Here is a 16,287-nt window from a genome sequence, read left to right as displayed (position 1 = left end):
CGTGCCCCAGCCGCACGGAGGGAGAGAGGGAAAGGGTCCCTTGGCCAGAGGCCCGGACGAGGACGCTGGCATTGTTGCAGGCTGGGCTGAGGGGACCCCCCCCCTTCCTTCATGAATTTCGTGCACTGGGCCTCTAGTGTTTGAATAATAGCTATAACTTCACATAGAAGTCTAAACTTCCTACATCTGTGTTTTTTTAAATAAAGTTTTTCTTTATTATTTCAGTAGTAGCCTGGTGCATGAAATTCATGCACATTAAAAGGGAATTAATTAGAGGAAATATTTTAATATTGCTATTTGCCCTTTCTCTATAATAGAAGTGTCAGAACTGAAAGAAAATTAGTAAAATGTATATGAAAATCTTCCTCCTGTCAGAGTCTGGGGTACGCTGCAGGACCCAGAGTCAAGTCTCCCCCGCGTGCACCTCGAAATTGCGCGAGACCCAGACCCGACCGGCCCCACCCCCATTGGGCGAAATCCAGACTCGGCCAGCCTCACTCTCATCAAGCCCCGCCAGCAGGGAGCGCAGCCTCAGGGCCCTCGTCAAGCCCTGCTGGGTGAGGGACGCGGCCTCAGGTCCCCCAGCCTGGCAGGGGGGGCGCGGCCTCAGGTCCCCCGCCCCGGAGCCACGCAGCCTCAGGTCCCTGCTGATTGCTCATTACAGGAACCCCGCCTCCGCTGTGGGCGCAGCCATCTTGTGATGGCGTGAGGGTCAATTTGCATATTGCCTCTTTATTATATAGGATTATGATATAGGATATAAGTCCAGAGGTAGGCAATTCAAGGATGATGGATGATGAAGTTTACTTATGATTTTAACATTAAGGATTAACTTTATATTTGTGGTGAAATGGGTCTGTGCTTTTCCTATCTGTGAAGTCCTTGGATATCGGTATCAAGTTATTCCAGTTTTATAGAATAACTTGGGAGTTCTTCTTGTTTTTCATTTTGTCTGAACAAGTTCATATGTAATTGGTATAATCTGTTCTTTTAAAATTTGATAGAACTCACCAGTAAAGCTATCTATTTCTCCTGTTTTCTTCGGTGGACAATTTTAAATAGCTGGTTTGATTTTTAAGTAGATAGAGTGGTGTTAATTAAACTTTTAATTATTTGCCTTGAGTTAATAAAGCTATATTTTTCTAGGAATTTTTATTCATTTCATTCCAGTTTTCAATTTATTGCCAAATAACTGTTCATATTACATACTCTGTTTAATCTCTGATTTATATGTAGATATTTCTCCCCCTTTTTTCATTATATTGTTTGTTTCTTCAGACTTCTTTTGATCAGTCTTACTAAAGGTTGTCTGCTTTGTTAGCTGACTCTGTAATTGTTGAACTGTTTTCGATTTTATCAATTTCCACACCTATTTTATTTCTATAGAGAATAACCCTGTCTCTGCCCTAGCCAGTTTGGTTCAGTGGATGGAGCGTCGGCCTGCGGACTGAAGGGTCACGGGTTCGATTTCGGTCAGGGGCACATGCCTGGATTGCAGGCTCGGTCCCCAATGCAGGGTGTGTGGGAGGCGGCTGATCTCCTGGGGGCAGGTCTTATCTTCCCCTAGTGCAGCGGTTCTCAACCTGTGGGTCGAGACCCCTTTAGTGGTCGAACGACCCTTTCACAGGGGTTGCCTAAGACCATCCTGCATATCAGATATTTACATTACGATTCATAACAGTAGCAACATTCCAGTTATGAAGTAGCAACGAAAATAATTTTATGGTTGGGTCACAACATGAGGAACTGTATTTAAAGGGCCAGAAGGTTGAGAACCACTGCCCTAGTGGCTTCTCTAGGATTTCTCGCATCTATGTTTCCTAACCAGATTTTGCCCCTTGTCAAAGCAAATCTTAATTCTTTCTCATCATCGATGTTTCTATCTCTCCCTCCCTCTCCCTTCCTCTCTGAAATCAGTTTTAAAAAGAAATATATCTTTAAAAATAAAATAACCCTGTCTCTGAGGGAGACAGGACATGGGTAAATTTCTTGCCTATTATTCTAACCACTCCCTATTCATACTATCACCCAAACCCCAATTTTTGAACGCAATATACATTGTACCTTCAACAATATCTGTTGCCTCCAGTTCTTGAGCATTTAATTCTCTAGAGTATTTCTAGTTTCTCATAAGTGTTTCTCTGCGAAGGCCCTTAGGTTATAGCTTTCTTCCTCTCTCTAATTCAGTTCCTCCTCGTCCACTTTCAGTTTTTCAAAAATATGTTGAAATTTCTCATATCCTCATGTCCTTTCTTCTTTTCTCTTTGTTCTTATGTATATTCCTTTTAAAATCTTTCATTCTTATTTTAGTGTGGTTTGGAAAAGGTGAGGAGATAACTTATGCATGTGATCAATCCATTATATTTAACTTCGGGCAAACGAATCCTGTTTCAAACAGGCATTGTCTGAACATCTGGATGCTGTTCTTCTGGAAAAAGCAGAGACTGAGCAACAGTGTTTTTCTCTGAAGAAGGAAAATATTAAAATGAAGCAACAGGTTGAGGTAAGACAATATTTAAATTTTTTTATTAACTTATATAGTGTGGTAATGAATTTTAGACTTAAGATCTTAAAAAGCATCTGATCTGACTTTAACAGTTTACAAACAAGAAAATAAATTGATATTTAAAAAGAAAAATAACTGAGATTACTCAACTACAAGAGATAGAGCTAACATTTCTTTGTTGCATTCTTTTTTTTTCATATTGATTTCAGAGAAGAAGGGAGAGGGAGAGAGAGAGAAACATCAATGATGAGAGAGAATCATTGATCATCTGCCTCCTGCACTGGGGATTGAGCCCGCAACCTGGGCATGTGCCCTTGACCAGAATCAAACCTAGGACCCTTCAGTCTGCAGGCTGATGCTCTATCCACTGAACCAAATCAGCTAGGGCTAATGTCATTCTTTAATAAAAATGGGGTAAAAAAAAGTATGTATTTTATGAAAAAGTATTTATGTAGGTCGAACCTCACACATATTCTAAATACTATTATCTGTTCAGTTCTAGGATATGCAGTTACCTCTTGGGTCTGGGCAAATTTTTCCAAAAAGTCTTTTATTAATCTACTCAAGAGATAGTTGTTAAAGCCTTGTGATGTAATACAACTTACATAATTTGTCCTTTTAAAAGAAAATTAAATTCATAAATTTCCTAGTTATTACTCTGAATGGCATTAGTACTGTTGATATATATTGTCATATTTAAGGTAGTCAGACCCTAAGTAGAATTCTTGGAATGTCAGTGTCCTATTTTTCTAAGTACTTTCCTGTTCATTTCCTGTTCTCTCTACTTAGCCTGTGACTAATACTTTTCTTGAGGACAGGGGTTTCTTTTGTCTTAATTAAATAATTATTTTTAATTTTTATGTCTTGATTTTTTTTTTTAAGAGAGAGAGAGAGAGAGAGAAACATTGATTTGTGATTCCACTTATTGATGTATTCATTGGTTGCTGCTTTTATGTGCCCTGACCAGTGATTAAACTCACATTCGGCATATTGGGACGACACTCTAGCCAACTGAACTATCTGCCCAGAGCTAATAAAATAATTTTTATGTACTTATTTTTATAATAGGATTCTGAAAATAAGATGGAAGATATCCACAAGGAGTTTGAACAGTCACAAAGGAACTGTATGAAGCAAATGGAAAATTTGAAAAATGAATTAATGGCAGTACATTGTAAACACAGTGAAGATAAAGCTAGATTGCTGAAGGAATTGGAAGAAGAAAAAAAAAAACAATTAGAGTTTTCAGAACAACTTAAATTTCAGAGTGACTCTGAAGATAATGTTAAAAACCTGCAAGAAGAGATTCAGAAAATTAGGGCAGCCTTTGAGGAGCAAATTTTATATCTGAAAAATCAATTAGAAGCTGCCACAAATGAAAAGGAGCAAGAAATTACACATCTTCAAAAAGTCATTGAGGCTAATTCTCAGCATTACCAAAAAGATATTGATAGTTTGCAAGAAAAACTTATGCAGTTGAAAGCTACACATCAAGAAGAAGTGAAAGAATTGATGTGCCAAAATGCAGCATCTGCTAAAGAACAAGAAGCAGAAGCCAATAATTTTAACCAGCTAAAAGAGAACTTAGTCAAACAATGTGAGGCAAGTGAGAAGGACATTCAGGAAAAATATGAATTAGAAAACTTAGGGAAAGCCTCAAATGCAAACCAAGAAAATCAGATGTCTTCTTTGCTCTTACAAGATACTTTTGTAGAACAAATAGTAAATGAAAAAGTCAAACACTTAGAAGATACTTTAAAAGAACTAGAGTCTCAACATAATATCTTAAAAGATGAGGTAATTTATATGAATAATCTTAAATTAAAACTTGAAATTGATGCCCAACATATAAAGGATGAATTTTTTCATGAGCGGGAAGATTTAGAATTTAAAATTAACGAATTATTACTAGTTAAAGAAGAACAGGGCTGTGTAATCGAAAAATTAAAATCTGAACTAGAAGATTCAAATAAACAATTTTGCCATATTACAGAACAGCATAACAAAGAAATACAGAGACTTCAGGAGCAACAGCAAAAAGAAATATCAGAACTACATGAGACATTTTTGTCAGATTCAGAAAAAGAAAAATTAACATTAATGTTTGAAATACAGTGTCTTAAGGAGCAGTGTGAAAACCTACAGCAAGAAAAGCAAGAAGCAGTATTAAATTATGAAAGTTTGCGAGAGATTATGGAAATTTTACAAGCAGAACTAGGGGAATCTGCTGGAAAAATAAGTCAAGAATTTGAATCAATGAAGCAACAACAAGCATCTGATGTTAATGACCTTCAGCAGAAGCTCAGAACTGCTTTCAAAGAAAAAGATGCTCTTCTTGAAACTGTGAATCATCTCCAAATAGAAAATGAAAAGTTATTGTCACAAAAAGAACTTGTACCAGAACTTGAAAAGGCCGTAAAAAATCTTCAAGAAAAGAATGATGCGTATTTAGTTAGTCTCAGTCAGAGAGATTCCATGTTACAAGAATTTGAAGCAAAGATAAGTTCTCTTACAGAAGAAAAAGATAATTTCATAAGTAAAATTAAAAGTTCTCATGAAGAGATGGGTAATCTCCATATAAAATGTGAAAGGGAAGAAAGATTAATTCTAGAACTTAGGGAAAAAGTGCAGCAAACTACCCAATACAACAGTGAACTAGAACAAAAGGTAAATGAATTGACAGGAGAACTCGAAGAAACTTTAAAAGAAAAAGACCAGAGTAGCCAAGAACTAGAAAAGCTTATGGTTCAATTGAAAACTCTCTCTGAAAACCAGGAAGCACTGTCATCTGAAGTGAAGTCTCTTTATGAGGAAAATAGTAAGCTAAGTTCAGAAAAGAATAATTTGAATAGAGATGTGGAAGCTTTCTTGTCTCAAAAGGAAGAATATTTTATTCTTAAGGAACACATTTCTGAATTAGAAAAGAAACTTCAGATAACAGTTCAAGAGCGAGATAATTTAAATAAACTGTTTGAAAATGAGCAAGTCCAGAAGTTATTTGTCAAAACTCAGTTGTGTGGTTTTCTTAAACAAATGGAGCTGGAAGTAGAAGAAAATGAAGAGCAAGATGTTGCAAATGTTCTACAAGCTGTAGGTGAATCCTTAGCTAAAACAAATGAGGAAAAACATAACTTGCTCTTTCAATATGATAAAAAGGTATTGGAGTTAGAAAAAAATATTAAGTGCCTTGAGGAGGAAAATATAGTTCAATATGAGGAACTTAGGTCTTTACTGAGAGACTATGAACAAGAGAAAGTTCTCTTAAAGAAAGAGTTAGAAGAAACTAGGTCAGAAAAAGAAGCCCTGCAGTCTGATCTTCTGGAAATGAAAAATGCTAATGAAAGAACAAGGCTTGAAAATTCGAATCTTTCAATTCAAGTTGAAGAAATGTCTCAAAAATTGTGTAGCAACTTTGAAATCCATAATGAAAAAGAAAAATCTTTTATAAAGGAACTTGAAAACCTAAGGCTAGCACTAAAACAAAAAGAATCTGAATTGCAAGATGTGAAAGCAGAGTTGATATTAAAGGTATTTTAATTTGAATTTTATCGATTTAAATAAATTCTTAGTTCCAATTGTAAGCTCTAGAAAATATATAAACTTTTTTACACTTCAAAGCCAGAATTTAAATTTTTGGCATTTAAACTCAAATGGGAAATTTTTGAAAAATACATGTTCATGATGACTTTTTGGTTTTGGATCATTTTAGAATTATGATCTTGCATAAGATTAAGTGATATTGTGTAATTGTATAATTTAGTCAACAGCAAAACTGCACTGCGAATGAAAAAACTTGAATTTCATTCTTGTGTGATGTACATATTACCTTTTTTAAGGTCAGTATTACCTGATCTCTCAAGGGAAGAAAAAGACTGTTCACCAAATTGCTTTTTGTATGGATTCTTTAATAATGATTTTCTTATATTTAACATGATGGCCCGTTCATCATTAGGAATAAAATGATTCTGTTTTTGTTTTTGTGTTTCCTATAAAATCCAGGATTCCTTTGAGAAATCACCTTCTGTAGAAAATGATCAACCTCCTTTAGTAAAAGAACTAGAAGAAAAAATAGGTAAGTACCGTTTTGCATATGTTGTCACAATTATACAGATTCTCCTTAGGGTTAAAGTAGGTTGGGAAATATAGAAGCCAGTTAATAAGTCTTTAAATCATAATAAGCAGCTGTCTCTTCCTAATATCCCCTTTCTTGCGCCTCTGCCATCTGTTTGTCTTCCCTTTCAAAACTGTCACTTTTTGTTTGATCCAAGTAAAGGACTGATATGATTTCATTTATAAATGGTTCCGTGGTTAAATAAACAAACTTTGAATGCCCAGTTACCTAGGCACTAGTAATAGAAAGCTGATTAAGATACAGGTCATGTCTTCAAAAAGCTCACTGCCACAAGGGGCTGTTATTACATTAGTTTGATGTGTGTGCAAGGTACAGTGCTGGTGGTACTAAAAGTAACTGCCTGTTTTAAGTTAGGAAAAACATCACAGTATAAACTACTTTTCTTGTGTCTTGAAAAATGAAAAATTTTCCACAAAAGGAAGGTATTTTAGCAAGAGGAAACAGCAAGAGCTAGTATGTTAACATATATACCATCAAGGAGCATATTAGAAATTCCTGGGGAGGCAGGAGTCTGAGCATAGAAGCACCAGTGCCACCTGCAGAGGAGTCAGGACTTTATTTCTCATCATTATGGGATAGCTCTTTTAAAGACAAAGAAACAGCACTAGGTGGTTGGGCTCAGTGGATAGAGCATTGGCCTGGGGACTGAAGTGTCCTGGGTTCCATTCCAGTCAAGGGCACATGCCCGGGTTGCGGGCTCGACCCCCAGTAGGAGGCGTGCAGAAGGCAGCCTCTCCTTTCCTCTTTGAAATCAATAAAAATATATTTTTAAAAATATAAATAAAGACAAACAAATACTTAGTGTTATGTATTGTGCCCATAATTCTTCATTTTAGTGCTCACTTAGATTGGCAGAGAGAAGGGGAGAGGGTAGCTGGAAGAGATTAGAATGACACCCAGTTTTCTATAATGGATGATTGGGGCAAGTCAGGTTAGGGAGATCATGAGCTCAGTTTTAAATAAATTAAGTATAAGGACCAATGCAAGTGGAGATGTGAAATAGACTGCGAAATATGCAAATCCAGAATTGAGACAAAGCTAAATCAGAGGTAAAAATTTGTAATCAACATAATAGTTGGCATTAAAAGCCATGTGATTGAGATCACTAAGCAAATGAGTGTAGAAAAAGGATGAGGACCAGAGATAGTTCTCTATCATTTAAAAATCAGAAAGATAGAAACAGCAAAGAAAGTTGAGAAGGAAAGAAGGGAGGTAGGAAGACCCAGAGCATAAAATGTCTTGGAAGCTAAGGCAAATGAAGTTCAAGTGTTTCAAGAGGGAAAAATGTTTAACCATGTGAATGCTATGATAGGCCAAGTAACATTAGTACTAAGTACTAACCATTGGATTAAGCAACCTAGATGTCATTGGTAACTTGGTAGTAATAGTTCCCATAAGCCAAAGCCAGATCCTGATTGAAGTGAGTTAAAGAAACAAATGGAGGAAGAGAAATTTGAGAGCATATATAAACAACTCTTACAAGTTCTGCTATAAAAGAAAGAAGAGATGGGACAGTATCCACAGAGGAAATGTGGTTTGCCTTTTTGTGTGTGTATGATGTTTCATCTATCCTATCATGACTGCAACCCTCTTTAACTGCATACATTATTTATTCATGAGCTTAATCTCTCGATATTTTTCTTATTGTATGCTTATAAATTGGAGAAACACTAATAGAGGAAGAAGTATGCTGCACAATAAAGAAGAATTGCTACATTGGTGCCTGAGTAGGTGAGAAGATATAGGACAAAATGCAGAATTGAAACAATTGTCCTGTGCTTCACACACACAGATGGTTCATCAGTAGCAGCCAGATGTATTTGTACAGTGTATTTGAAGACAGGTGCAACTACACTAATAAGCAGGGATAGAACTAAAGTTAAGCAGTGATACCATCAAAAAGTAAAATATGCCCTGTCGAGTGTGGCTTAGTTGGTTGAGTGTCAGCCTATGAACAGGAGGTCACGGTTTGATTCCCAGTCAAGACACATGCCCAGGTTGTGGACTCAATCCCCAATAGGGGGTGTGCAGGAGGCAGCCAATCAATGATGCTCTCTCATCATTGATGTTTCTATCTCTCCCTCTCTCTTCCTCTCTGAAATAAAATAAAATAAAATAAAAATTTAAAAAGAAATTAGGGGAGAGGTCAAGACTGGATACATAGAACACATTACAATTTAGTTTTAAGAATAAGACCAACCAAGAGGGGTATGCTTAGAGAGCATGACTACATAACTTCATCTCATTATATAACTTAATAACAATATAACTTCTCTTCTACTTGATCCTTGTTTGAAAATTATCACCTAAAATCTTGGTATACGGGTGTTTCCAGGAAATCTTTTCAGGTTAAAGATGTCCTAACAGCCTCTCTAATTCCTAGACAGTTATGAAATGCCTGAAAAACAAAAGTAGACTGTTATGGAGGATTGAAGAAAATGGAAATTTTTTACATTGTTTCCCTCACTTAGATAATGAATACTTAAGCTTTCACTTAAAAAAATAGGTATTAATATTTTTTCTAGGGCTAAAATAAGTAAATTTGGATATTTTTCCTTTTTTCCTTTTGAGTTCATATATAAGCCATTCATTTTATGTTTTTAGAGTACCTCAAAAAAGAATCCAGAGAGAAAGAGGAAAAAATAAATAAGATAAAACTAGTTGCTGTGAAGGCAAAGAAAGAACTAGATTCTAGCAGGAGAGAGGTAAGGTGACTTAATACAAAATTCAAAAACCTTACATTTTAGAAAATCAACTTTTCTATCCATAAAAACTCTCTATTATATATTTAAAATAGGCCCAGACTCTAAGGGAAGAACTCAAATCTCTTCATTCAGAAAAGGATCAGTTGTCTACTTCCATGAGAGATCTAATTCAAGGAGCAGAAAGCTATAAGGTAAAAAGTTACTTCAATAACAAGATTTATTTGTAACCTCTAAGCTAACAAATGTACTAGAAATTCTTGTCTATAATATAATCACCTTGTGTTTTTAGTAAATCGTTTTTACTATGTTTTTATATAATGTGGTATCATAATGTCAAGATTTTAAGTAGCTATGCTTTAAATAGTGCCTTGTATTTTAAAATTAAGATTCTGTTTTTGGATTTTATAATAAAACTAGAGGCCTGGTGCACGAATTCGTGCACGGGTGGGGTCCCTCGGCCTGGCTGGCGATGGGGGCCGATTGGGGTGGCCGGCCGACCAGGGGAAGGGACCGCGGGACGTTGGCTGTGGGAGCGCACTGATCACCAGGGGGCAGCCCCTGTGTTGAGCATCTGCCCCCTGGTGGTCAGTGCGCGTCATAGCAACCGGTCGATCATTTGGTCATTTGGTAGCTTAGGCTTTTATATATATAGATTAGGAACAAAAAAGATGGTATTATTACTGTTATCTTCTATATATATAAAAGGCTAATATGCTAAGTGTCTGACCGTTCAACCGGTTTCTATGAAGCACACGGACCATCAGGGGACAGACGCTCAACGCAGGAGCTGCCGAGCTGCAGTGAATTGGCAACAGCGGTTCTTGGGTGACGCACCCCGAAACCAGAGAGGAGGGAGCCAGATTCCTCTCGGGGCTGCGTAATTCCACCTTCAGCCATGGGTTATGTTGTTGCTGGGGCACTGTTGGCCCCGAATCTGGTTTACTGCACACCTGCGTTTGCGTTCCACACCCTGTACGACAGCAACTTTGCAGAGTGCCCTCTCGCACTCTGGGACCCCTTGGGGGATGTTGGAGAGCTGGTTTCGGCCTGATCCCCGCAGGCCAGGGCGAGGGACCTCACCTGCCGGAGGTACCCCACTCACTCCACAGATGCCGGGGAGGGACTGCGGGAGGTTGGCTCCAGGCCGTATCCGGCCCATCTTGCCCAGTCCCACCCTGCCGGCCACCTTCTAATTAATTTCTTTTCAATGTGCACGAATCCGTGTACCGGGTCACTAGTTATTTAATACTAGAGGCCTTCACCGGTGGGGGGCATGGCCTGAGGGATCAGCCTGCTGAGGGAGCGCTGCTCATCCTGGTCAGCCAAGTGGCGCTCCCACTGTGGGAGCACACTGACCATCAAGGGGCAGCTCCTGCGTTGAGCATCTGCCCCCTGGTGCTCAGTGTGCGTCATAGCAACTGGTCGACTGGTCGTTCTGGTTGTTTTGCCATTCAGTCACTGGGCTTTTATTATATAGGACTAGAGGCCCAGTGCACGAATTCGTGCACCAGTGGGGTTCCCTCGGCCTGGCCTGTGGAATCGGGCCGAAACCAACTTTCCAACATCTTCCAAGGGGTCCTAGATTGTGAGAAGGTGCAGGCAAGGCTGAGGACGATTAGGGCCACTGGTGCACGATTAGGGCTAGGAAGGGACGCAGGAGGTTGGCCAGCAGGGAAGGGACCACGGGAGGGCTCCAGGGTGTGTCCAGTCCATCTCACTCAGTCCCAATCAGCTGGACTCCAGCAGCAAGCTAACCTACCGGTCGGAGCGTCTACCCCCTAGTGGTCAGTGCACGTCACAGCGAGTGGTTGAGCAGCCTATCATTAGCATATTACACTTTGATTGGTTGAACGGACAACCGGACACTTGGTATATTAGGCTTTTATTATATAGGAATTGTTCTGCCCACATGAATAAGCCATTTGAAGCTTAAACAACAGGTCTGACAGGGAAATGAAAGCATTATTATTTGGAGGTAATATGCTTTTCTACCTAAATGAGAATACTATAAAAAATAAAGTAATTTAAAATGAGAGTACAAAATTACTGAATGCAAAATAAATACCATTACGTTTCTTTATGTATTCTTTCAGCAAATATTTTTACAGCTGGGCTGAGTACTGGGGAGATGGTGGTCACCAATATACTAAGTTATTGCCATGTTAGGACTTACATTCCAATGGCAATAACAGACAAGCAGACAAAAATACAAGATGGATACTGTATAGAAAAGTAAAGGTATATAGGGAGAAGTAGGCCATAATCAAGTGGGATTTGATTAAACGAAGAAAAACCCAAAGTAGCCTAAAATAAAATTTTATGAAGAACTTTAATGATAAAATTTGGAACTTAATGAAGAAAACTGCAAAACATATATAGGATGACTCAATATTACTTGAAATATTAGTTCTCAGTTTTGTTTACAAGTTCTAAAACAATTTCACTTAAAATTGTAAGTTTTTTAAAATAAGTTTTTATTTTTCAGTTATAGTTGACATACAATATTATATTAGTTTCAGGTGTACATGACAGTGATTAGACATTATAAAACTTACTGAGTGCTCATCCCAAAAAATGTAACCACCTAACATCATACATAGTTACTAGAATATTATTTTTATTTTATTTTTTTGTTGTTGTTAATCCTTACCCAAGGATATTTTTCTATTATTTTTAGAGAGAGTGGAAGGGAAAGGGAGAGACAGACAGAAACATCGATGTGAGAGAGACACATCGATTGGTTGCCTCCTACACGCACCCTGACCAGGGCCAGGGAACCTGCAACCAATGTATGTGCCCTTGACCGGAATTGAACCCGGGACCCTTCAGTCGGCGGGCCAATGCTCTATCCACTGAGCAAAACTGGCTAGAGCATAGTTATTAGAATATTATTGACTGTATTCCCTATGCTGTACTTTATACCCAAGACTATAAGTACTAATTTGTACTTCTAAAACCCTTCACCTTTCTTATCCATCCCTCAAATCCCCCTTCCATCTGGCAACTGTCAAAATGTTATCTGTATCTATGAATCTGCTTCTGTTCTGCTGGTTCGTTTATTTTGATCTTTAGATTCAATTGTTGATATGCACTTATTGCTATTTTATTGTTTTTATTTAGATTGTTTAACATTTCATGTAATACTGGTAAACTTCTTTAGCTTTTCCTTGTCTGGGAAGCTGTTTATCTGACTTTGAATTCTAAATGATAGCTTTGCTGAGTAGAATAATCTTGCTTGTAGGTCCTTCCTTTTAATCACTTTGAATATTTCTTGCCACTCTATTCTGACCTGCAAAGTTTCTGTTGAGAAATCAGCTGACAGTCATATGGGCGGTCCCTTGTAGATAACTAACTGCTTTTCTCTTGCTGCTTTTAAGATTCTCTCTTTGCCTTTAACCTTTGGCATTTTAATTATAATGTGTCTTGGTGTGGGCCTTCTTGGGTTCATCTTGTTTGGGACTCTCTGCACTTCCTGGACTTGCGTGTCTATTTCTTTTACCAGGTAAGGGAAATTTTCTGTCATTATTTTTTCAAATTTCAATTTCTTGCTCCCCTCCTTCCCATGACCCTATGATGCGAATGTTGGTATGCTTGAAGTTGTACCAGAGTCTCCTTACACTATCTTCATATTTTTGGATTCCTTTTTCTTTATGCTGTTCTGATTCTTTGTTTTTTGCTTCCTTATATTCCAATTTCTTGACTTGATTCTCCACTACTCTACTGTTGATTCCCTGTAAATTATTCTTCATTTCAGTTAGTGAATCCTTCATTTCTGACTGGTTCTTTTTTATACTTCCTAAGACCTTCTTCATGCTGTTGAAGTTCTCACTAAGTTCTTTGAGCATCCTTATAACCACGGTTTTGACTCTGTATCTGGTAGTTTGCTTGCTTCCATTTCATTTCATTCTTTTTCTGGAGGTTTCTCCTGTTCTTTCTTTTACAACATGTTTCTTTGACTCTGCATTTTTTCCGCTTCCTTGTGTTTGTTTCTATGTATTAGGTAGAGCTGTGTCTCTCGGACTTGGTAATGTGGCCTTGTGTAGTAGTTGTCTTATAGGGTTCTGTGGCCCAGCTGGGTGCTCCAGGTGCACCCCTGTGTGGACTGTGTGCACTGTCCTTTTGTAGTTGTGTGTTCTTTGATGTTGGTATCTCTGAAAGGAATTGACCCCCAGACCAATTGGCTGTGAGGACCAACTGTGATTATAGCTGAAGAGCTGCTATACAGGAGCCCACCCTATGGAGCAGGACTTGCTTCAGTGGGGCTTTGGTGCTCACCTAGTCTACCCCTTGGGTGTGGATGTGGTAGAGTTGTAATCTGGCCTGGTCTGATGCTGTCCTCTGGATGGACTGGTTTGGGGCCTACTGGGAGGTGCAAAGTCAGCCCACTGCCTGGGCCCTGCCTGGGGCCACCTGGCACAAGCTACAGAGAGATCTGCAGATGGCTGCTACTTGTGTTGGGCTTGGAGTTGCCCAGCAGAGGTCAAGATCTGAACCAAAAGAGGGCTGCCACTAGTTCCATACCTGGGGCCACTTATTGAGAGGTACAGGGTATGCTGATGTCAGTTGCTGCTTATCTGAGAGATTTTAGGAAATTCTGAAGCATGAGGCAAGAGAGGCCAGTTGTATGGAAAAGTCACTGGAAACAACTTGGATGAGTTAGCAAGTTGGGCAGGGATAAGGTCTCGGGGAATCACCAGAGCAAGGGAAACAGTGTGAGCCAGGTTGATGGAGACTGAGATATGGTACCCACCTGTCAGTTGGGGTATTGGGAAAATGACCTCTGCCAGCACTTTTGTCTGGGAGAAAGCTGCCCCAGTAGCTCCTACCCTGGTGCCAGACAATTTAGTTCCTCCTCATATGTCCCTGATCCTTTAAAGGTGCTGCACCAGCACTAGAGCTCAGAGGAAGTGAGTCTGTGTAAGTTCGTGCATAGGCCCTTTAAGAACTGCCTGGGACTCCAGCAGCCTCCATCTCACTGAGCCACTATCCCTGCTGGTTTTTACAGCCAGAATTCATGGGGACTTATTTTCTTGGCACTGGAACTTGGGCTGAGGTGTCTGGTGTGGGTCTGGTACTCCTTGCTCCTCAGGGGGTACCTCCGTAGCCAGGATATCCCACCCGATTTAAAACCATCACATGTGGTTGTGGAACCAACTTGTTCTATGACTCCTCCCCTCCTACCAGTCTCAATATGGCTTCTTTAATTTCCTAGTTGTAGGACAGCCAGCCAGCCAGATTTTAGGCATTTCTGAATGATGGTTATTCTGAAGATTATTTACCTTTTTTTATATGGTTGTGGGAAGAGGTGAGTACCATGTTTACCTATGCCACCATCTTGGCCAGAAGCCTTCTAGGGTTTTTTGGTAGGGCAATCTGGACAAGTTAGCACGAATAGAAGTGAAAAATGACATCTTGCAGACAATAAAATTTATTTCAAACCTACAATGATGTGCAAAAATAAAGCATTAATTTAATAGAAGACCTAGTGACTTTTGCATAACAACACACAAAGTGTGTAGCCTCTCTCCTACACACTTTATATTATCGCACAGAAACCAAGGAAGAAGGAATTAGAAAACTATTTCAGAAAAATCTGGGTAGACTTTTAATTCATTCCCCACACTAAAATAAAATCTGGATGGATTATAGAGTTTTATCAAAATAAAAGCAAATTTTTAAAACCTACAATAAAATATTTGATCATTTGACTTCTGAATATGAAATACTTTTCTAAACTTAAAAACAATGAAAGAAGTTACAAAAAAAAATATACTGAACTAAAGACAATATGAAATTAGCATGAAAATATGACAAGATATTAGTGTCCTTAATATATACAGATATCTCACAAATCCATTTTTTAAACACACTTACCTGAAATTTAAATATGGACTTTATCTTTTATGAGCCATTAGGAACTTGCTTCTTTACATATTAATTTATTATTTTCTACAGAGGCAGATCATGTATGTCAATATATTTGTTTAAAATAGAGATTTCTAAAGATTGAAAACAAGAGTAGAATATTCAGGAACTGTGAGACAACTACAAAAAGTATAATATATGCATAATGAGATGTCATAAGGAGAAGAAAGAGAGAAAGGAACAAAGATTTGACACAGTAATGACGGAGAATTTTCTGAAATTTTTAACTTGGAAATGTGACGTTGTTAGGCCCCAAATTACAGATCCAGAAGCTCAGAGAACCCTAAGCATGATAAATCCCCCCCCCCCCCCAAAATCTAAACCTAAGCATGTCATTTGCAAATTTTAGAACATCAAAGATAAATTATGAAAAAAGAAGCAATATAGGTAAGGAAACACACCTTACCTATAAGAATTACATTCACCTTATGAGAAACCATGTAAGAAAGAAGAGAATGGAATGAAATACTGAAAGTGTTGAAAGAAAAAAAAAAACCCACTAACCTAGACTTCTGTGCCCTGAAAAATTATCCTCCAAAAAGTGAAGTAGAAATAAAGACTTTATCAGGTAAAACTTTTTTTTTTTTTTTAAATATTTTATTGATTTTTTTATAGAGAAGAAGGGAGAGGGACAGAGAGTTAGAAACATCGACGAGAGAGATCGATCAGCTGCCTCCTGCATGCCCCCTACTGGTGATGTGCCCGCAACCCAGGTACATGCCCTTGACCGGAATCGAACCCGGGACCCTTCAGTCCGCAGGCCGACGCTCTATCCACTGAGCCAAACCGGTTCGGCTATCAGGTAAAACTTGAGGGAATTAGTAGACATGCCTTTCAGCAAATATTAAAAGTTCTTTAGAGAGAAGGAAAATGATACAGGTCAGATCCAGAATAGGCATATTGAAGAACAAAGTGGGAGAATTAACATCATATGGCTTCAACACTTACTATAAAGCAACAGCAATCAAGATTGTGGCTGAAAAAATGGACAGATCTATACACAGATAGAGAGCCAGAAA

At 38.4% G+C, this 16,287-nt stretch overlaps 1 protein-coding gene across 1 annotated transcript in view; it reads left to right on the top strand.

Moving 5' to 3' along the window:
• GCC2 (GRIP and coiled-coil domain containing 2) overlaps positions 1 to 16,287 on the top strand; it is a 95,414-nt gene that overhangs the window by 6,370 nt on the left and 72,757 nt on the right. Inside the window, 5 exon segments of the mRNA XM_006085745.3 lie at positions 2,399 to 2,503; positions 3,575 to 6,034; positions 6,506 to 6,578; positions 9,243 to 9,343; positions 9,436 to 9,534. Of these exon segments, the coding sequence (XP_006085807.2) occupies positions 2,399 to 2,503; positions 3,575 to 6,034; positions 6,506 to 6,578; positions 9,243 to 9,343; positions 9,436 to 9,534 (2,838 nt within the window).

The sequence above is a fragment of the Myotis lucifugus genome, unplaced genomic scaffold (genome assembly GCF_000147115.1).
Source record: "Myotis lucifugus unplaced genomic scaffold, Myoluc2.0 scaffold_21, whole genome shotgun sequence".
Taxonomy (NCBI): Eukaryota; Metazoa; Chordata; class Mammalia; order Chiroptera; family Vespertilionidae; genus Myotis; species Myotis lucifugus.
The sequence above is the reverse complement of the archived record's forward strand: the minus strand, read 5'-3'. Positions and strand labels throughout refer to the sequence as shown.